The 23,011-nt window shown below is 43.6% G+C and overlaps 1 protein-coding gene across 2 annotated transcripts in view; it reads right to left on the bottom strand.

Moving 5' to 3' along the window:
• Positions 1-23,011, bottom strand: part of grk4 (G protein-coupled receptor kinase 4) — a 42,219-nt gene that overhangs the window by 6,137 nt on the left and 13,071 nt on the right. For both annotated transcript variants that reach the window (XM_070978668.1, XM_070978677.1), the window contains exons 3-12: positions 18,121-18,233; positions 16,960-17,037; positions 15,967-16,067; positions 10,142-10,234; positions 9,482-9,545; positions 9,009-9,149; positions 4,239-4,429; positions 2,710-2,747; positions 2,140-2,229; positions 1,770-1,978 (exon numbers count right to left, since the gene is read on the bottom strand). In XM_070978668.1, the coding sequence (XP_070834769.1) occupies positions 1,770-1,978; positions 2,140-2,229; positions 2,710-2,747; positions 4,239-4,429; positions 9,009-9,149; positions 9,482-9,545; positions 10,142-10,234; positions 15,967-16,067; positions 16,960-17,037; positions 18,121-18,233 (1,118 nt within the window). The remainder of the gene's footprint in view (positions 1-1,769; positions 1,979-2,139; positions 2,230-2,709; positions 2,748-4,238; positions 4,430-9,008; positions 9,150-9,481; positions 9,546-10,141; positions 10,235-15,966; positions 16,068-16,959; positions 17,038-18,120; positions 18,234-23,011) is intronic.

Below are 23,011 nucleotides of genomic sequence, written 5' to 3'. Positions count from 1 at the left end.
AACATGGAGTGTGTTAGCCCAAATGGCTTTGGCACATCACTTTTACCTTAATGTATTTCAAATTTCTCATGAAACAAAGTTCTGTTTAAGCCCAGTTCTCGACCATGACTCAAACACTCAAAGAAAGGGAGGGGGCTCCTGTGATGCTGGATAACTCCTTACAGATATGTGACTAATCCCTCTGGTCCAATGTCGACAAAGCACACATATGGACATAGTTTCATATGATCTTCGTGACTTTCTGTATCTGACCCCTGTTAATCTAAATAAGACCAACACAAATCCATATATTCAGGGGTTAATGTAGCACCACCGTGGATAGAATTAGAGCGCCATTGCTGTCTCTATGAGAGCTTCTGGATAATATTACCACCACACCACCTACAGTACAGCAGCCTTCTGAACTGGATGAGCACTGTTCAGTGGTTTGGCTACTAGTGGACACTCTCACTGGCCCTGTCCTCACCCAAAAGCTGGTGGTTTTCACAATCAACAAAGCAATGGCTTCTCACTCTCCCACTCTCACTTTGGTTATCTTTGCGCAACTCTTGTCCAATTTACACCAGGGTTCAAAGCAGACTCTCAGTTTCTGCTCTTGACAAGTCAGATCACTTCTCTATTTTGGGCTGTGGTAATGGCCATCTCTCCGGGAGAGACTATTTCTCCCCCTTCCTCTTTCTCTCCCCTTCCTTATTATCTTCCTCCCATTTCTTGCTGAAGCCTCTCTTTCTCCCTGTTCCCCCCCACCACTCCTCCACTCCCCAGGGAGTCTTTGACTCTGCTGAACCTCGGGTCAGAATGTTCCACCGCGTCACACAAATAAACGTCCCCCATCCCGTCCTGCTCAGAGGCAGAGCAGCTCAGTGGCTCCCTGCTGGAGCATGGAATAGTGAGACGGTGGAAGACAGGAGGTGAAACATAGATGAGAATACTTCAAGCCCCGATAGCTAACTGATCTCCTTAAACCTGCACTAATCAATGTGTTGGCTGAAATCACTCTATTGTGAAAATGGCTGCTCTTAGTAACAAGTTCACACAATTATCACCAAACTCTGCAGTTCTCCCCCAGAACAATTTAGTGTCTTTCAGCTCACTGTTTTGGTTTTACACCCCAAAAATTTATTGTTTGGATTCACTCTCATTGCTCTCATCAGCGCAGCCACAACAGGCAAAGCCTCTGATAAACAAACTGTATGGTACCTGCGCAACACCAGACAACACGTGGCCAATGTTAGCCACTGGCTGGTGAACACAGTGCAGCGTTTAGCAGCTTTACAGCGTGACATTTTCTCAGGAGAAGCTGCAGACCAAAAAGAGCTAAAAAGTCATTACTGCATTGCATTGCATTGCATTAGCCAGATCACAGGAAATGTGACTCCAAATAAATAAAAATGCTGCTCCCTATCAGCTGGCATGTGCTGATACAAAGAAATATGCACTGCAGTATGATTTATCTTGGACTGCCTCCCACAGAATGCATGCTGGGATTAATTCCTCACAGCCCTGGACTAGAGGACATACTAAAATATATAGGACATATATACAATCTTATTATCCAATCTTGAAATTCTTCAAGAACCAGTGTTTTTTTTTCTGCATAGTCCTCCCATTCAACCACCCCTTCAGCCTCATGCATCCATGTCCTCATTTGCCACTAACCTCAACGAATCTTGTTACTGTGCTCTCCTCCCTTTGTCCTCCTTTTCTCCTCCTCGACACCTTTTCCTAATCCTACAACCATCTGTCACCCTCCATCTCTTCACTCTCACCTGTCTGCAGATGTCCTTGGCCTCCTCTGAGAACTTATCAGAGTACTCCTCCTGGTCCTCACGCACCCGTCTGTCTACCTCTTCCCGCTTGACCCGCTCCTTGCGCTTGCGAAAGGGCGACTGGCCCTGTATCATCTCAAAGATCAGGCAGCCCAGCCCCCACCAGTCTGGGCTGACAGTGTAGCTCTCGTTCTGGATCACCTCAGGAGCTGCAGGAGGGAGATGAAGAAGAGACGGTTAATGGAAGTTCATAAGGAGGGGCAGAAAGATGAAATTTGACAGTAAAGTAACAGTTGCAGTTGTTTCAGCAAATAAGGATGAAAGGTTTGACTAACAAAAGAAGGTAGAAGAGGGTTACATAAGTTCTTACCCATGTATCCAACAGTGCCCACTCTCCCTCGTATCGTCTCTCCTTCAGGGATTTGAACAGCAAGACCCAGGTCTGAAATTCGGATGTGTCCTAAACAAGAACCACAGGTGAATTACCCAACTGAGATCTAAGAATATACATATTTTAATAAAAATGCACACTTTTTAAAGTTACTAACAGAGGAATACATTTAATTTCCGTGATATCCGTCCACAATAATAATAGGTGCAAAAGTCAAAGCCATAGTACTCTGACAGAAAGAGAATAAGAAAAGATTCCTCTATTTCAAGATAAGGCTATGTTACAGAGAATAGATGTTACGGGAGTATGACTCAGAGGAAAGTCTGTGATGTGAAGAAGTTGAGAAGATGATTTTTCAGCCTGAGAAAGACATGGAGATAATGTACCTGCACGTGACAAAGTGGACCAGATACAGACTGCTTGTTTGTTTTGTACCTTGTAAGGTTCAGGGTCACATCAAGAGAGCTGTGGTAAACTGCTGCTCACATATTAGCTCCCTCTGCGCTAAACTGAACAAGAAAATATAAAATAATCTTAAGTTGAACATACCACGATCATCCAGAAGGATGTTTTCAGGTTTCAAATCCCTGCAAGAAAAAAAAAAAAAAAAATAGGGGGTCATTCTGTTGAAATGATGCTTGTATGAAAATCGAACATTTGAGTACAAGACACAATAACGTTGTGGATAAATATTTGCATCCTATATTAACCTGTCATTTGTTGACATTTCATTGTCTTTTACTGCCCACATGATTTCTGTTCTTGAGCTTCTACAATCTTTCCTGTGGATTAATAGACAGCTTATCTGCACACACATCTTTATTTGCTATATTCATTATCATGCATTATATGACAATGAGCTATATTCACGCTCTGTTTATGTGTTACTATGTATTAAGGTCTTTTATGAGTCATTTTTAATTTATGTATCATGTTATTATCTAATTTATTATAACCTCCTTTCAAGCCAAATCCTTGTCTTATCTTATTATAACAGCTATAAAGTTTGAAACCTGGGGCTAGTCTTCTAACCAATGCCAAGCTCAAATCTGAAGTTTGCCCTTACACACTCAGAGATCGAGTGTTTATATGACCACATGGGCCATGTGTATGTGGCTGCATGTGTCTTCTAAGAACATCAGTGTTTATGTTAGCATTACTCTGAGGCTCCACTGAGTGTGACAGGTGCATGCCACCTCAGTGAAATCAGCACACCATTAATCAAACAACAATTCATCATCCAGAACTTTCTATTTGCACTCGTATCAATCTTACACGACTGCAAACACTGTGATGGAAACACCAGAGCTGAAAAACAGCCAGACATGCAGTTAGTTTATGGTTTGTTTGGGCCTCCTGAATTGGTGAGGTCTGTCAGTTGTCCTTGGGTTAAAGGAGTATTCCACTGATTTACTACCGCACTTCTACTAAATCAGGGGATTTGCAAGAGACAGATTAAAAAAACAAATAGTCAAAACTGAAGGGCCAGAGAGATATCCTGACTTTTAGCTCCAAAATTTCAGATTTCCCATTGTGCAGCTGGGTAGTTTCTTTCATTACTCCCTGCCGCCTGTTAAAAACCCTACTTCTTTTAAACTCCACACCCCTTGTCTGTAATGCAGGCTTGTCCCAGACGTAATCTGAGATAACCTTGATGGCATCACTATGACATCATCAGGGTTAATTTACAAAGCTCCCTTCTGAGCCACAAATGACATCACACAGCTGTTTTTACTGGTAGTGCTTCTCAGAACAAATAAACTGAACATTGTGTGCAAAAATCAGTGGAGTGTCCCTTTTCAGGACCTTTAGCCAGTTGTAGGCAAATTCTTTTGTACAACAACAAGCTTATATAATGTGGTCCTGGGCCTGTAAACCTCATAACAACCGTCCTCAGAGACCACAAAATACTCCTAAGACTCTATGCTTAACGCTGTCCTAATATGTAATGACAACAGGGGCCATATTTTTGAGACAGTCAAGATGGCCTGCCTACAGTATCCTCTAATCTTCTAAACAGAATTACTATGATTACTCCCCATCTCCACCTGCCCTGTCTGACCCCCATGTGACCTAACCTGTAGACTATCCTCTCACGGTGCAGGTCCTCCAGGCCACAGCAGATCTCAGCAGCGTAGAAAATGGCCCTCTGCTCGTCAAAGCCCGAGTTTCCCATGTTGTAGATGTGGAACTTTAAGTCACCGCCATTCATTATGGTCAACACCAGGCACAGCGCATCCTTGGTTTCATAGGCATACGCCAGACTAACCTGGAAGGGGAGGCAAATTTGGGGAAGTGGTAACGAGGGAGGTGAGGGACCAAGGAGTCAAGGAGTTGGTGTGGAGGAAGGCATGAAGAGAGAGAGAGAGAGAGAGAGAGAGAGAGTGAGTGAGTGAGTGAGTGAGTGAGTGAGTGAGTGAGAGAGAGAGAGAGAGAGAGAGAGAGAGAGAGAGTGAGTGAGTGAGTGAGTGAGTGAGTGAGTGAGTGAGAGAGAGAGAGAGAGAGAGAGAGAGTGAGTGAGTGAGTGAGAGAGAGAGAGAGAGAGAGAGAGAGAGAGCGAGAGAGAGCGAGAGAGAGAGAGAGAGAGAGAGAGAGAGAGAGAGAGAGAGGGGTGAGGAACAGGAGGAGGAAGAGGGAAGAGCAGTGGTAAGAGACAGGGTGGCTAGAGGAACAGGATTGTTTCATTTGGTTTGTTTAATGCCCACAAATAATCGTCCATTATCCCAGATGGAATGTCAGGACTGTATACAAAGAGAAACCAAGAGAGATACATCATGACATGGAAACCCAGAAGCTTCTCCTGCCCTGCTTTCTTCATTACTTCACGTCCCTTCCCTTGAATCCCACCATCTATCTCTCTTTTCTCCCTTCATTCCCACCAGCCCTCCCTCTCTCTCCCCTCCTCCTCCCTCTACCCCCTGTGGGTCAGTGACATGCAGGGTACAGTGTGTGTGCCTGTGCCGTTGTGTACAAGCAGGATGTTGCTGCCATCAGGAGGAATCCCATCTGCTCTGGACTATGCAGTCAGAGACAGACCACAAGAGGGGATGGGGGAAAAAAACCTTATGGGCCGAGCGAACAACATGCAAACACAAACAAACACACACACACACACACACACACACACACACACACACACACACACACACACACACACACACACACACACACACACACACACACACACACATACACACACATACACACACGTACATACTGTGCCTAAACAAACACACAAATATGTGCTACAAGCCCAGGCAAAACATATGGTTATTCATGAGCAATGGACAAAACTATTGAATTTGGCAACACAAAACAATGTCTCTCATAATGTCTCTCACAAGGATATCCAAAACAACATCCCAATAACGAAATAAGCTCAAAGTATTTCAATTGCGCAATCACACCACCACTAATGCCCAACATCTATGCTAATGCGATAAGTCACAGAAATGAAGAAAACCAAAGGCAATCGGCTTACTGGAAATGACTTTACTCTCAAAGGAAGTGAATCATGACATCACAACATCCGCTTTGCCTCCCTCTGGAGCTTAATCTTCTCAGGTAACAGACAGGACAGCTAGTGAAAACTGGTGTCCAATTGTTCTTTGATCAAATGCTAAAATCCGATTCAAATCCCAATTGATGGTCCCATAATTAACACTGCAAAATCTGATATTTTGGGAAAATTTGTATTAATGCAACATTGAACAACAGGCCTGGCTTGTGTGTGCTTCAATCCCTTAACTGTTCTATTGTATTCATAAGATTTCAAACGATAATGTGCATCAGAGCGAGGAGCCTCGCCTGAGGTTTCACCTGCGGGAGACTTCAGAGCGGGGTCACCCTGCCCTCTGTCTCACATGCACACACCCACACACTGAAAGAGATGTGTTAATGGTTAAAACATACAGCAAGCTAGCAGTAAGCATTGACTAATAGTATGATGCACTGATCAAAAAAAAGTAAAGAACAATAGCGAGAGAGAGAGAAATGAGGGGTTTGAGAGAGTACTTGACTCTTCTCCTTGCTACTGCTGTTTGGTCAGTGTTGCTAGGCAACAGAGCCTCTCTCGTAGGTAGAGAGGCACATGAAGAGTCATCAGTTCTGCCTGCAGCACAGAGAACGAACACACACACACACACACACACACACACACACACACACACACACACACACACACACACACACACACACACACACACACACACACACACACACACACACACACACACACACACACACACACACACACACACACACACACACGTGCGCACACACACAATCATGTGCCAATCCCAGGTGACAAGAGCTGCAAGTCTGAGGTTCTGTAACAAGCCCACTCTAGCCTCTGTGTGTGTGTGTGTGTGTGTGTGTGTGTGTGTGTGTGTGTGTGTGTGTGTGTGTGTGTGTGTGTGTGTGTGTGTGTGTGTGTGTGTGTGTGTGTGTGTGTGCATGCCCATACACATGCTTCTGCCATGACTCATTTAAAACAAGGACGCACAACATAGCTCACACTGCATCAGAAAGCGACTAATCCAACACGTAGTACGACTCAAACACAAGCATTAGCTTCAGATGGAGAACATGGAGGGGCTCTGAGGCTGTGATCCTACAGTCCAGCTTACTGTACTCCAGATCAATATCACAGTCCCATACAGTCAGACAGCAGAACACCATGTTCTACAGCATGTACACATATAACAAAGTCCACATTGCACAGACCCGCAGACCAGAAATTAACATGCTTATCCTTCTAGCCGCTCCTCGCCACGTTCCAAGAATGTTAAACGAGAGCTCGCTGTAATTTTCTTGTCTTTGGAACAATCATTTTTTTTCAAGGAGCACGACGCTGAGCCAAAGCTAAGTTTTCTTTTCCTGCCGGAGCACCTGAGACGCTTTCCTGTGTACAGTTGGACGAAATGGAAAGAGAAGCAGGCATCACCAGTTTTCCAGCTGCGTTTGATTCCTGATGTCAACATGTGTAGTCAAGCAGGATTAGAATTCAAGCATTTTCATACACGGAGAGCGTTGATAGCAGAATTTAAAAAAACAGACACACAAGAACATGTACGCTGTGTCACAGCTGGTTCGCATTTTAAAAAGTGCTCTTGCTAACTGCTAATGAAGTCAAACTTCCTGATTTCAGGTGATTTTCAGGCACTGTCGTCATAGAGATGAAATGGAAATAATCTACGCACTCATGGTCATTCTTGTCACCTCTCTCTCATATTTCATTTATGACCCATAGACATTACTGATATCTCCCTTTAAGGCCTTGAACTGTTCCTACAATGTATCATCTTACATGTTAATGGACTGTCAACTGCAAATTTCTGCCCTTCAGTACTTCGGGACAGCATGGAAGAAATGAAAAGCTAGGTGACTCCCTAAAAAGCGTTCAAGCTTGGCGTTACAGCACCGGCCAAAAACCACCGCTTACTCATGACTATGGCTCAATTTATGAAAATCCTCCATAGGAAAACCAGCCAAGAGCAACGCCACCATTAAGAGCTTGAGGCATGGCGGTACGGTGGCAGGGTAATGATTTTTTTTTTTTTTTTGGCTGGCACACATGCTGTGAGCAGCAGGACACTGCACTACTTTCTTCTGCATGCTGTTGCTTTATTATGAAACTTAAACTGTGCAGGAAGTTCATTATGTTTGGTTTGCAAGAGACAATGAGCTCAAGCAAAGACAGCACCTGAAGCCCTCCTGATCCTTTCTGGGTTTTGCGGCGTTCTAGCCAAAAGCATCATAAAGTATTTTACAGACGCTACTGAGGGTCTTTGTAATTTGTTAGTTTGGTGTGACGACCAGGAAGAGCAGATGGTACATCACTTCCTCATGACGGAGCCTGTGATGCTTTTATGAAGTTCTTTGGAAATCGTTGTCATATTGTTTTCTAGCTAATAGTTCTTTTTTGATCAGAGCTTCCTCAGACCTGTCTCTGAAAGCTGACACTTCCCTCACATTACTGCTCTGACCTGACTGACATTTTGGCCTAAATCATGTCCAATCAAATGATTTGCCTCAAATGAAGTTTGGTTTGGTGAAGTTTTAAGGTCTTTTTAATCCAGATCAACTGTGCCTCTATTTTAAAAGTAATCATCCATCATTGCTATCAGGTTACAGCACAAAGATGAACTCAGACAAGTCAAGTCAAAAAGTGTGTGACCCAAGTTGGCACAGAGGCATGTGTGTGGTGTGTCTGTTGCTGTTCCTCATAATCTATGACACACACCTGTCGGGAAGTACGTACATTTACTACAACATGCAATCTGTACATTTGAGTCAAGAACATCAAGAACATAGAAAAACGTCATTAAAACATTGCATGGCAGCAAAACAGATTTCAATCATATATCAGGACACATTCACAAATGATTTCAGGCTGACAGTATGCTCCAAATGAAATCAAATTTGGCATGTTTGCGTGGATTTATTGGCAGAATGTGCATGCAAGCTAGCCTGAGTCAAAATGTGTGCACATCCTTACAAACCGCCCTGCAGTGTGCCTGTGTCACCTGCAACTGGTCAATAATGTCACGTGACTTATTTCCCCCCCTTTTGTGGTTTTATGCCATCACATTTCTTTCCACTGCGACTCACAAGCTCGTCCACCTGGCGTGGAAGTCATTAAACAAACAGAACTGGAGTCACAGCGCTGTCTTTAACAGCTGATCATCAGCCTTCGCAAACACACTATTCAATTTCTTTTGCAGGATCCTGCAGCCACAACAAACAATGCTTTCACACGCACAACGCACACAGCACTCACACTGACACACACGCACAAACAGGTACATTTCTGTTGAAAGGTTGAATAAGAAAAAGGTAGTACTTACTACAAAACTACTGTTAACTTTTTCTAAAATGCGTTTTTCGTTTAGTGCCATTGCTTCACCTTTTCTTTTCTTCACTCGTTTCTTTTCCAGCTTTTTACAGGCGTACATCTTACCGGTGGCACGTACTTGGCAGGCACAAACCTGGAAAACAAGCACCAAGGAAACATTATCACACACACGCACATAAAAAAAAAAAACCACACACACACACACACACACTTTAAAAGTACAACTAATGGAAGTTAATGTGTCACACCACAGATTTCTCCACCCAGCATTACTGGAGTGGGGACATAAACAGGGCAGCATTAACTAACTGTTAAGCAGCTTCGATCGTTAACATTAACATGTCCTTTCCAAACGTGCTGTGTGAGGGAACATAACGCTGGCTCAGAGTCCACCATACAAACTTTAATAACCACAGAACACCGTCACTTATTTCTACTTTACTCCTGGATTGCAGTGACACTCACCTCGCCAAATCCACCTTTTCCTAGTACTCTATAATGTCTGAAGGTATTTTTGGTTACTGGTTGCCTGCAGGGATGGAAAGAAGAAGGAGACAGAGAGACAGAGACAAAAAGAGACATAAAATAACTGAGGGTTGTGCCACTCTCTCAGACCATGTGATGCTGCAGACAGAGTAATGCTCTAATATATTATTAATCCACCCTGATGACTGCTCTTTCCACCCTGCTTCAGTTACCCAGCCATTATGCAAAGCGTCATCAATTATTTACTCCTCTCACTGATTGGCAGCACCACCTTTGTGTTTCAGTGCACCTTCCCTGCCACTTCTGTACACTGGAACATTTGTGCCTTTTTTGTTTGTTGTAAGCATTTCTTCTGCCACTTCTTAACACAAGGTTATTATCAGTCTTTTTATTCTATTCATCAATAATATATTTAATTTTATTTTCCTCTGCAGACAATGAGCATTAAAAACAAAGTTTGTAACTATCTTTATATGACAAATTTGCTGTCCTTAGCAGATAAAGCAGTGGAATGACTGATGCAACCCTGAGCAGAGAATACCAAATGGGCGTCACACCACAGGTGTCACTTTTATGTAAGACAAAAGAATAGTTTGCATGTCTGCTTCACCAAGTGTGTAATCTGCAGTGACTACCCACCTCTCCAACCATTTCCACTGCAGGAAGCGAGAGAAGTACATGGACTCATGGTAGGAGGAAAATGGAGCCCCACTCAGATAATCACGAACTATTCTGTAGGGAGGGAGGGAGAACGAGGGTTGACGAGCATTTAATAACAAGGTAATAAAGATGAACATGTCACCAGGAAAAACATAAACAAGCACGTGAACATTTCCAGACAGATGAACAGACAGCTGGAGGACGCCTTTTCACCTTTCCAGTGACTGCGAGCACACACAGTCTTTATCCGACCGGCCCCTCAATCGCATATGTGTGCATGTTCGTGTATGTCCGCGTGTTTGCGTGCGTGTTTAGGCATTGCAGGCTGTGTTGTGGTCCAAAGCCGTTCTCAGTGGAAAGACTGTTGAAAAAAAAAACAACTTGGTGCCGATTCACTGCCGTGAAAAATGAAAAATGCCTTTGAACAGAGACATTCCACTCGACTCATGCAGGGGGATTTGGGGGAAAACATTTTTTACTGAGAAGGAGGGTGAGCGGAACATCTAATCTCACCTCACACGTGCATGTGGGTGTGAATCTGTCCGAATCCGTGATTACGTCATAGAGTCAGACAGATGCACAAACAAACCTAAACACTTTGTAAGTGTCCGGCTGGAAGTTGAACGGTTGAAGGGTCGTTTAAGGTCACAGCCTCATCATCTCTGGACCATACGTCAACAGCCACTCCACTCAGAGCTGCAAGAACAGGAGTCTTTGACGTGACCCTGCCAGCCTTTTCACTGCTTTGACTACAGATGTTGTTTGACTTCAACAAAATGTCCTGTTTAACTGGTATGAAACAGATATGAATTGAACTGTACTGAGACAGGTTTACTTCAAGAGCTGCGGCAAAAATTAACACCGGTTAGCAAAATGTTGTGGTTATTAGTGCCTTTAAAAGTCTACTGTCCTCGCTGTCAGCGCTGTCGGTGGATAACATATCTAAACGGAGAATGACGCCAAATGCCACAGGAAGACTTTGAGATTACTACACCACAGCAGACATTAATGAAGAGAAATACAAGTCACTATGAAAAACAACAACACAAAAATGTGTCATTTATTGTTACTAATATATCCACAAAAACCTCAGAAACCATTTACCAGCTTGTAAAAACAAAAGGCCAGAAAATCATTTACAGTTTACATTTACTGACAGTTTCAAATATTTTTTTTAGTCCTTTTAATTGAGGGCACCCTGTGGAGGTTTTCGAGCACCAGTGGCGCTATGGAGCAACGTTTTTACAAGTACCCTACGCGCACACTTTCCATCCTGCTATCAGTTTCACATTATTACATTGATCCGATGGTGGCAGTAATGAGAGAACAGTCGTAGCAGCGCATCAACAAAGACCACTTGCAGGGAAACAAGATCTACAACAAGTCCGCTTTGCAAATGTTTTATGAGGAAGGAAATGCAATTCAACACGTGATAGACTTAAAGAATACACACAATGTGAGACATACTTAAACTTAACTGCAAACATCAACTGTAAACATAGCTTATTTGTTTAGAAGAGAAGTCCACAAGGAACCTTTAAGCTTTTACTTAGTTATAGCCTTAAGCATGGGAAATTGTAAATGGAATTTTAACTAAAAACACTTGTCTAAAAACATTTTAGACGTTTTGTTCTGGTCAATCTTGATGGCACATATCCACCACAAATGATCAAGTCCGCTGTCATAACAAATATTACATAAGGACAAGAAAACACGCTGACAATACAAGCTTCCGATGTTTTCTATATCCAGCTTAAGACAAAAACCTGTTATCCAAATCATTAACAGCAGGATCATGACTGACAAACAAAGAGTGTCTTCCACTTTTCACAGCCAACTTCACAAAGCTGAGGAAAGCAGGAACTAACAAGTCCATATATCAGCTTCAAGCAGCAGCAGAGACTGAGCCAAAGGCCAGAGGCGAGTACTTGTACTACTTAATTACTTTAAGACAAGCGTGACAGAAAAGCTTAACCTGTTTTACATGTCTGTATTTGTACTCCTCTCACACGTGTCTATGGATATTTGCCATATGGGTGACAATTTCATATGTTAGTGGCTTAAAAAAATCCAATTCAACGAGTTTAAGAAGGCGTTACGTCACATAACGTATGAACTGATGTAAAACACCAGTAACATCTTGTACAAACGCATCAAATTTAAACTGAAAGTGTATTTATTTTGCATATTGTATATATGCTTTGATTATATAACTCTACATGAAAAAGCTTTGACATCTTAAATCAATAATATCTTAAAAAAAAAAAAAAGGGCCTTCCATCACAACACTGTGCATCATCATCATCAACCACGAGCCCGTGGAAGTCTCCGTTACACCAGTACCACTTTCTCTCCTGTGGACCAGTGTGATCAAAAGCTCCTCCGCCAGCCTACAACACATGACTGACATTGGCAAGGAGAGATTTTCCTTGACCATATTTTAGAATTACTTCATCACTGAGGAGGATGAGGAAAGCTGCCTGTGGTTACCAGCAGCCCTGGGGTGGCTGTTCTTGGCGAAGGGCTCGAGAGTAGAGAGTTTCCACAAGGGGAGCACCCTCTGCTGTGTAAAAGAAAACTGAATTATGTCATCATGGGACCCAGTTCATGAACGTCCCATCTATGCTTCGCAGAGGAGGTACAGTGTCTAAATATTTCATCAGTCTGTTCTCTGCTCTTCCTGAGCTCACTGGGGTTTGAACTAAAAGTATGTGCATTAAAACTTACTGAAATCCCCTGAAGATGCAGTCCTGTAACCACCATGGATACAATACCATGTTTTCAATACAGTCTTGTGGACAGCAAATGTTTTTCAGTATCAGTAAGGCTTGAGGGGCTGAGGTTTCTCAGCTCCGACTCTCGTCCATGTTCATGTATCAGGTCCACTGGCTTCCGTCAGCCTCACAAGACAAAACTGGTGCCGGACACTTTAAGAAAGGGCTCTAGAACGGCAGGAGCCAAGCAGTGCCTGGCTTGGAGTTGAGCCTCAGACAGACACCACTGGGAGTAGAAATAAACACAGCTACAATATGGCTTTTGTTACATGAGGAGAGAGTGAGAGGAAAAGAAAAGGGGAGAAAAATCAGCAAGCGGACCTTTGTCAAGACCAGCGATACACGAAACACCACGACACACATGCACTGCAGGCCACGCTTTACTCTTAGTATGACATAACAGTATGTTCCACTGCAGCAGAAGAAAATCCAGTGAGCTAATAAATTTCTGCTAGTGGGTGTGCAGCCCTGCCAAAAGTCACGTTTCCACGTGCAGCACCATGCTTTCCTACAGTCTTTCTCACTGAGAAAAAAGCCTGAATAAGCCCTGGGTCAGAGTTACATATTGGAATAAGAGAATTAAAGAAAATAAAAATTCCACAACGGAATACAAATAATAATGATAGTGGAAGGAGTGATGATCGAAGCTGAACAGGAATTCCATTCAAAAACATCTGAAGTGCTGCTGCTGCTCGGACACAAACACGTGCCTGTGTTGCTCTGTGTTTGTACACTCTGCTGTTTAGCCCCGCTCGCCTTAACACTTTTTTTCCATTTCTCCTCACTTTTCCCAATTTCGCCCTTTTGCTCTGCTCTCATTACTCTCTGTGGATTTTCAAACCCCTCATGACGCGCTTTCTACCCGCTCGCTCTGTATTCAATCCGGTTGAGGAGTTTGAATGAAGCGGATGCTGTGCTTCCCACGGCACAAAGCGTGGAACTTCAGAATTATTTTGCCGCGGCGACTCTCTTTCTTACATCGTTTCTCTGCCCTCCCCAGTGCCTTTTTGGCTACTCAGAGGTGTTAAAATAGAGATGCAGAGGGGAAGGAAACAAGACCAGCAGACCATGACCTGATATGCCAAAGACAGATGGCAGGTGTGTGTGTGTGTGTGTGTGTGTGTGTGTGTGTGTGCGCGTGCGTGCGTGTGTGTGTGTGTGTGTTGTGTTCATCTTAACTTCAATCACTAATGTTTACCAGCTTCAGTTACATATCGGCCAACACTTTGCCCTGTTCAAACTCCCTCTACCAGGGTCTTCCTATGTTTCTGCCTCCAAAGGCAAACCATACCAGTACACACAATAATGACAATAAATCAATTAATAAGATAAAGACATGATTAACAGACTGATGTCACAGCCACATTACTGCATTTCACAAAACTATGGGTTGAGATAATTTGGATAAACCATTAGCATTAGCATAAAACAGCATCGCCAACAGTGAATCTGTCCGTGGAGGTTAGCATGACGAGCTTCTGATCCATATAAGTTATTGATTCTATAAATCCAACAGCTCTTAAAAAGCTCTCTTCGTGTGTTTGGCCAAAACAGGAGCGCAGGCTGAGAACACGGACTGTTTTCCCAACCATGATTCCCTCTTCTCCTGAGCTCCTTCTAGCAGATTCCGGTATTCCCGCGGGGGAAGCTCAAGTGAATCACAGGCTGGTCGCAGTGTTCCAACCCAAATCTGTCTGCCTGTGTGGCTAAAAGTCGATAGTCTACAGCAACTCAGCTCTTGCGCGGACTGAGGAGACATGGGTCTCTTTTCTTGGAGTCTGCTGATTTGATGAGGTGTGGATTGTACACTGTTCAGAAAAATTTGAAAATAATTCAGTTCATACTTGTTTATGAAAAGTACTTCTGCAATGTTGTGCTGTCAGTGTTAATCAATATGTTCTCGACTCACTCAAAATTCTGAAGAAACTGTCCGAATTTCCTTTAATTAAACTCTAACTGCTTAACGAAATGTGAAAACAACCAAACTTCAGCCAACCAATCAGCACACAGTACAGTTCAGACAGCAGCAATCTTTCACTGCAGCCCCTACGGTAATTAATCAACATAAACACATCAGCGGTGAGCCAAATCGTGACAGGAAATAAAGAAAATAAAGCATAACGTGCCAACGTACACACAGTAATTCCTACATTTATCATTACCAAGGTGAATGTGACAACTCATCATGATACACATTTCACAATATTCCATTCAGCTGACGTCCTGGGCAACAGCAACCAACTGTGACAGAGCTAAATTACTGGGGCTAATAGTGAGTTACATTGAGGTGCGTGAATGTGTGTGTGTGTGTGTGTGTGTGTGTGTGTGTGTGTGTGTGTGTGTGTGTGTGTGTGTGTGTGTGTGTGTGCGTGTGCGCGCGGGCAATGAGAAGTACATTCGGGGTAATAATCCCTGGTCTGTTTGCTTCTCCTGGCTCTCAGAGCAGGAAGCAGAAACACCTGCAAGAGTGTGTGTAAGTGTATGTGTGTGTGTGTGTGTGTGTGTCTGTGTGTGTATGTGTTTGTAAATCTGTGTTTGTGTGTGAGAGAGAGTGTGTGTCTGTGTGGTGTGTGTATGTGGGGAACACTGAGGTGGCTGTTGTTTTCATGCCAGCCATCCGGATGCTCTCTCTGCCCACTGCTCTTTTTCATTCGCCTCTACTGTGCACATGTTTGCAAGTCTGTGTGTGTGTGTGTGTGTGTGTGTGTGTGTGTGTGTGTGTGTGTGTGTGTGTGTGTGTGTGTGTGTGTGTGTCTAATACTGCATGCCAGGTGCCAGCTGCCTCATCATCACTAGTGACAGGGTGCACTGATCCACACAGTCTACAAACACATACACACACACACACACTCGCGCGCTTGCTGAAGGAACAGGATTGTATTGGTGCCATTGCACTTTGACAGCCAGACTCAATCAAAAATAAAACCAAACACACAAAGTCATTTCATTAACAGTCTGATCACAACTCAGAGCTGCAGATCAGATCACAGTCACACAGGATATGAAAAGCAGCCCATGAGCCGGACTTACTTGGTGCAGTCATTGAAGAGCTCCTTACACGGACTCTGCTCCAGCCTCTCCCGACACCCAGCGACCACATCCTGGGGTATGTCTGGCAGATGGGCCGCCGACTTGACGGTTGCAGAGAGAAAGACAGGGCGAGGCAGGCGGACAGACAGAGAAGGACAGATCAAAGTGAGATGATAGTGCAACATGGCTGCAGACTGTCAAGGCTAGGAAAAACATTATCAGTCAGCTCGGCCCTTTCTGAGTGTGAACCTGCACGGTCCGGCTAGTGGAGCACGACATCAAGGCTGTGGTCACACCTCAGCTGCTGGGTCCGGTTCAAAACAAACTTTGGTTCGTTTGTCAGTTTGGTCCAGTTCATTTCAGCGGGGGAGACCTCTGTAAACTCTTTTGAGGGCCAAAGTGCGAAAAACTTAAAAATAAAGGTTGTGGTGTGGTTGTGGTGTGAACAAAACAAAGGAAAACCACAAGAGAGTGTGATATGCATGTGCATACTGCTACCCAATTAATTTCCTCACACTCGCACTATAGGGCAGCCCATTCCCCATTTCTATTTCTATGTGTGCGCCAGTGTAATTTACGAGAAATGAAGCGCAGTTAGTGTCAACCGATAGTGCTCATTTCCACCCCAAGAGAACCCAAACAGAGGTGTAGACACTGCAGAGGTGCTGGAAATGCCCAGTTTACCAATACTAAATGGTTACTACACACCTGTGGATTTCTACTTTGGATAAAGTCCAAAGTTGCCAGCACATATTAATATATTATATATTAATCATTGGCAAATATGTGTTTACTCAATTAAATGTAAATATACTGATAAAACTATTAATAAAGCAATAAAACCATGCAGAGATCAAAAATAAACATCTCAAAATTACAGCTTTAATGTAATTAAATCATAAAGTCCAGCGAGATGAACAACTGGATGACTTGAGATACACTGCCACACTAATTTCTTATGTCGGTTATGAAGTAAGCGTGTGTGGGTCTTACCCCATTATTAAAGTATGTGTCTAAAACATTCAGTCCGCAGTCCCTCCTCTTCTCGTCAGGAGCTAGCTGGTACATGGCCTGTCAGAGCGGAACAGAAGTGTGAACAACACAGCAACGTAGGAAGCCATACTCATTAAGCCATCTTTAATGTCTGTCCAAATAAGGACAGACAGAGAGATGGGCACCAGAAAGCAGAGGGGGAGGCTGAGAGAGAGAGAGAGAGAGAGAGAGAGAGAGAGAGAGAGAAGGGTAGAGGGGTTAATGAGGAACAAGAGTGAGGAAGATATTAAAATAGAAAAGAGTGTGGGGTGGCAGACAAATACAGAAGTGCTGCTGATGACAAAACATCTCATCTTAGTCAAAGCAACAAACTGGCAACCATGTTCATCTTCACGCTTCGCCCGTTACATCTGTCACCTACCAGGCCTCCGTTTTCACCCCATCGCACCATCACAGATTGTGTTTTTGGTCAAATATGGCTGTAGGCAGGGAGAAGGTCTGCAGCTCGACTGTTTCGAGCCGTTGTTTTGTTTGAAAACAAGCTCAGTGGAAAGGAATGGGACCGACCGTGCGACCACACATCACGGCCAAGGCATGACGTCTTCAGTGGGACTAGCAGCACGATGAGCACTAAAACGCTGCTTGGTTCATTTCTTGTATTCTTGTCAGTCAGTGTATGTATCACTCCTAGCACACGTATCTCTGCTCCTGTCTGCCTACCTTGAAAAAGACTAATGTAGGTTCTTATTAAATAAGCACGATCCCCCTGTTTTCCTTTCTCACATACCTCCAGGGGCCTAGACACAAGCTCGGGCCTGTGTTTGCCTGTCTCACCCAGGGGACCTGCCTCTGACGTGGGCTTGACCTCATGGGGGAGTGCATGGAGGAAGGGGAGGGGTCTGCTCTGACAGCCTGCCTAAGTCGCTAATCACCCCCTACGCCCACCCCACCCACCACCCAATGCTAGTGCCAAGAGCAGGCAAAGGACCGAGCACTGACTTTCCTCTCCAACTCCTTGCTCTGCGGGGCCCGATTCAGACCAGTCGACCAGATAGAAGGATCAGATGAGAGAGAGACAGAGATGCAGGGACGGAGAAGGATGTGTGAGAGAGGGTTAGCTAGAAAGTCAGAGAATAAGCAGAGTAATGATCAAAGTCTTACCACAGCATCCATAAATTCGATGCAGCGCTTCAGCTCTGGCCTGGTGTCACAGTACTGACGGAACAACAGCCGACCAATGGGCTGCTTCTCACATAGACTGGTGTAGTCCCTCTCTGAGGGGACGAGGACAGAGGGAGACAGAGGCAGCGATGTCATTGCACCAGAAAAATACACAGGAACAGTGGTTTCAAATGTGACAGGCAGTCACAGGGTGCATACTGAAAGCAAGAGATCATGAATAAACTAATTACAGGAAAATGTATCTTTATGTTTCTGACTGTTGCCTTTTTATGTAAAAGGCCTCTGCCCCCAGCCTCTGTTCGACTTCTGTCAGACTGTTTTCTATGGTAGTTTTTCTGTCCTCATTCCAAGCTAAATAAATACTTCTGTAAAGTTAATTTGTATAACTTGTTTCTTTAAACAACCAAAAAAAACAAGACTTGCTGCTAAGCATATAACAACAGCATATTCCTTAGCTTTCCCCATAGCTGGAGGTGCTGAATGCTAAAATAAATGTTTTATCATTGCGAAACAGACAAAGGGCTCAACTTCCTAACTCCACATAATGTAAAATACATACAGAAAACTCCAGGAACACATTTTCGGCTTTCCAGAACGACTGATGAAAAGCAACCATAGCTAACAAAGCTAACACGAGTGGAATAAAGGCTAGCTATGGCAAAATTAGCAGCTACAACACGCTAAAAACACAACGCGTGTCTGTGTCTGTTACTGCTGCATGATTGTTTGTTTTCTGTGTGTGTCTGTGTCTCCTGTGCAGCTGGCCCCAACCCATTAGGACTAATGGTGTCCATTTGAGTCATATTTCCTCTGGCACCAAATGAGGAAGAGGACCCAGGACGTTTTCCATCACTCGCTGACAGTTCGGACACACACACACACACACACACACACACACACACGATAAACATACAAACAGAAATAGGCCACACACATTCACATACGCATGCATGCTTGTGAGTAGAGGAGGAGGAGGAGGAGGAGGAGGAGGGATGCATGGGATGAACATTTCTGAGTGGTGACAGCTACAGGACAACCTCGAACAGTAAATCAGATCTTCACAATGGCCCTCCCAGCTGCTCTGTTTATTCCACAGCATTCCCTCTGCTCTGCAGCTCAGGGCTTCTCATTCAAACTCACCACTTCTGCGCGGACCACAAAAACAAAGTTATCTCTTCGGCGAGCAGGGAGCAGAGTGTAGAGCTATGATATTTATACTGCTTTCCTTTTCACTCTGTGACCGCTGTGTTTTAAAGCTGAAGAACAAAAGCTTCTTTGAGAAAATCTCGCAGAGATCTTTAACGCCGCTGCGCTGTTGCACTTGCCTTCACACAGCGCCTTTCATCTCTGATCACTAAGTTTTTGGAGACCTGATTCAGTGTTTCCATATCAGCTGTGTTCAGCTGTGAGCCAGAGCTGGAAAAGCCCCTCACACTCCGTCCATGAAAGCAGTTTTAAAGCGTCTGTACGGCGAACATATTTGCAGCAGTTTATTTGAACTTTGGAGGGTTTACTCCTATAGTCTGACTCACCTGGTCAGATGAGAACAATGCCGTTTGAGTTGTGTATAATCAAATAACTGCGCCACAATGGCCACTTGTGTACTTCCATGTAAACAAATAAGTTGAATTCCTGTATCTGTCACTGGACAGGTTATCAACACTCCGTTCAATAAAAAAAAGCTGCTTCTGAGTGCACGTGACTTCTGTTTAGCTGGTTTGTTTGCAAATGGGCAGTGTGAACCTAAACAAACCAAATTCAACGAAGTCAGTTTTTCCACTCTGGTTCCGAAGAAAATGACCTTAGTTCAGCTCTCTCAGTCTGAACCCTTAGCGTTTGCTCTTCAGCAGCCGAGAGATTACAGGTTCTTTACTTTAGTTCACATTTTCTCACGGGAATTCTGGTAATCCCCTGCTGCATATCGTTACAGCAACAGGCTTAAAGACGAGGAGATGCTCTAGATCAGCCTCCTGATAAGGTTTCAGCGTCTCGCTCGAGAACAGGTTTTCCTGTAAGGATTTCAGGGTGGTTTCATTCTAATTTCATGTGTTTTCTGCCACTCCAGAGGCCGTCAGGTCCCGCCCTCCGCTGAGTCACAGCCCAACTGTCACTCTTTGAGGTGACACACTCCAATTTGCATCATAAGAATCACAGAAACTATTGTGCAATGCTCCTGAAAGGGTTTCAATGTGTTGAGGTTAGTAAGTGACCCATCGAGCAACACGTCTGACGCCAAAATGATGCATGTGTGATACACTGAAGCTAATATGTTTTATCACACAAATGAATTCAAAAAATTTTGAATTTCGGCCTTTTTGCCCAGAGAGTCTGTATTCCAGAGATACATATATGTAAATCATGGTGTACTGAAAACCAAAGGTTCATTTTATGATTTTTGTTCCAGGAGCGCTGGAACTAACAATACTGAACTGATAAAAGGTGATGAAAATGCATGTGGGTTGAAAAAAAGAGGTGTAGAAATTAATGTGAAATGAACAATGGAGTGATGATAGTTGTGATATGATGAAAACAGGCCCACGTGTCATCACTTTCCCCACCTTACATTCATCATAAACAAAACAAAATTGCCATCCATCATTGAAGGAAAGTGGCCTCGAGGGTGGGAGTAACACACACCGACTGAAGAAAATCAAAGTGATAAAAACGCTGAGGAATTAGTGGTGGAGGTGATGAAATGCATGTGATTGAAAAACAGAGATTAACTGTCAAATGTTTTTAATAGTAAGAGCTCACTTGTGCACTGTTCTGTGGGCTGAATGACACGTTTCCTTGGAACGGTGTGCTTTGAGGTACGTTCTCTCTGGTTTGGTGGGTGTCTCAGAGGTGTTATCCAATTAGCAGCAACGTGTAAACCCTGACGTATTAAGGCAGTGCATTGTGCTAACACAACGAGGTGTTCAATGCTCCACCGTTTCCATTTAAAGAAATGTTTTGCTGCGTTTTGTTGGGCTGAACGCGCTCCAGGCCTGAGAGTTCAGAGCCAAAAAGTCGGTCAGTTTTTGGCTCTCAGGGAAAAAAAACAGAAATTGCTCGCTGTGGATGATAAGTGTCATTTGGGTATTCTGAATGATGAATGGTGGACAGTAGACGTTAGCACAGCCCAGCTGATCATCAGAGCAACACTGTCTCTAAAACAAAAGTCAGTCAAGTTCATCAAATCAAATTCATCTATTTCTCAATTCACACGCATTTCAGTACCTCCGCTACTAAATCATGAGCATTTTTATCACTTTTTCTTCGGTTAGTGTTTGTTACTGCCACCCTTGAGGACTTTCCTTCGACGGTGAATGGCAGCTTAATGAAAGATGGGGAAAGTGATGAAACCTGGCTCTGTTTTCGTCGCATCACAACTATTTCAATCGAATCAACTTTTAATTAATCAAATCCCTTGACATTTTATCACTCCATTTTTCATTTCACATCCATTTTTACACCTCTGTTTTTCAATTCACACACTTTCATCACCTCCATTTTGATTAATTTTTTTTTCTTCCACCCTTCGTTAAGGTTAAGGCCGCTTTTTTGTCCACTGTGGTGGCAGGAATTTACTTGACTTTTAAATAAAGGGGAGTTTACTCTATACTACACTCAGGGACACGTGGATGATTTTGGTATCTATGTTCTCATAACTTAATGGTAAACAAACTTCCTTCAGACCAACAGCTGCAGCAGAGGCAATTCATGTCAACCTACTGAAAAAAAAAGTAAACTGAAGATAATTGATTATTTTTTTAAATAAAACAGTTAAATCTGATGGCAGCTGAACACATTTTTAAGTCCTGAGATGCTTGTAGTTTTCATTAAAAATGTCGACAGAAACAATGCTCAACCACATGTGTCTTTGCACATTCCTTCTCTTTATCTTGCCCATTAATTAGACGAAGTTTACAGATTGATCTTGTTATGTTCTCCTACTTTTGCAGGTGAGCAAAGACCTGAGAAGAAAGCGCAGTGTCTTTGGCCTGTCTCCGCGTTTGTGTGTGAGAGCATGTGTGTATGTGTGTGTCTGTGTTCAAGCCTATTCCAGGCTCTAAATCATTTTGAATACGAAAACATACGCCAGCACCGCACCAATGAAAAAGTTCCTCTTTACGAAACAGAACCCTCTCCTGTGTCCTGAAGGAAAACAACTGTGAAAGTAAGATGAGAGGCAGAGAGTGCGAACGCACAAGTCAGAGAGGTGTCAGAGGAAAATGGGACAGGAAAATGAAAGGACAGGAAAGAATGACCGGAGAGTTGTGAAGCTTGAACTAGTCTGGACTAGTAGCTGTCTGTGCCAGAGAAGTAAGCTGCAATTACAACTTAATTAAAACTCCAATTTAGACCCAGACTGAGTGAGTTAGCCTGACAGTGAATGGCCAGCCAAACGCACACATGCATTTGAGGCCGCAGTGATCGAAAGCAATAGGCGCACATGTACTATATGTATTGGATGGATACCAGAAGAGAGAATAAGGTAATGGGAGGCAGAAGACAAAGAGAGAGAGGGAGAGTGGTCTGAGGCTGGCAGACAAAGTGGCTGCAGCCCACATAATGCAATCTAGGCTTCCTTGCAGCTAGTACCGCTCACTTGTCAAGGCTAAGGTCAAATGCCTGACATTATCAAGACACAACAAAGACGCTGCTATCAGTCGCTATACTGTATCCTTCTATCTGCTGTGCCTACACTGTGTCCAGGCATGTGTGTGCATCTCTGCGTGTGTGTGTGTCCATGTACATGCCTACACTGTGTGTGTGTCTGCGCGTTTAAGTAAGCAAAAGGGATTATTTTGATCCTGCGCTCGGTGTGATAGGGAAATTACGCAATAGTGTCTATGTAATAGTGACGTATGTAACCCTCCACAGCTGC

Source organism: Chaetodon trifascialis, chromosome 2 (assembly GCF_039877785.1).
Source record: "Chaetodon trifascialis isolate fChaTrf1 chromosome 2, fChaTrf1.hap1, whole genome shotgun sequence".
In the NCBI taxonomy this organism is placed as follows: Eukaryota; Metazoa; Chordata; class Actinopteri; order Chaetodontiformes; family Chaetodontidae; genus Chaetodon; species Chaetodon trifascialis.
The sequence above is the reverse complement of the archived record's forward strand: the minus strand, read 5'-3'. Positions and strand labels throughout refer to the sequence as shown.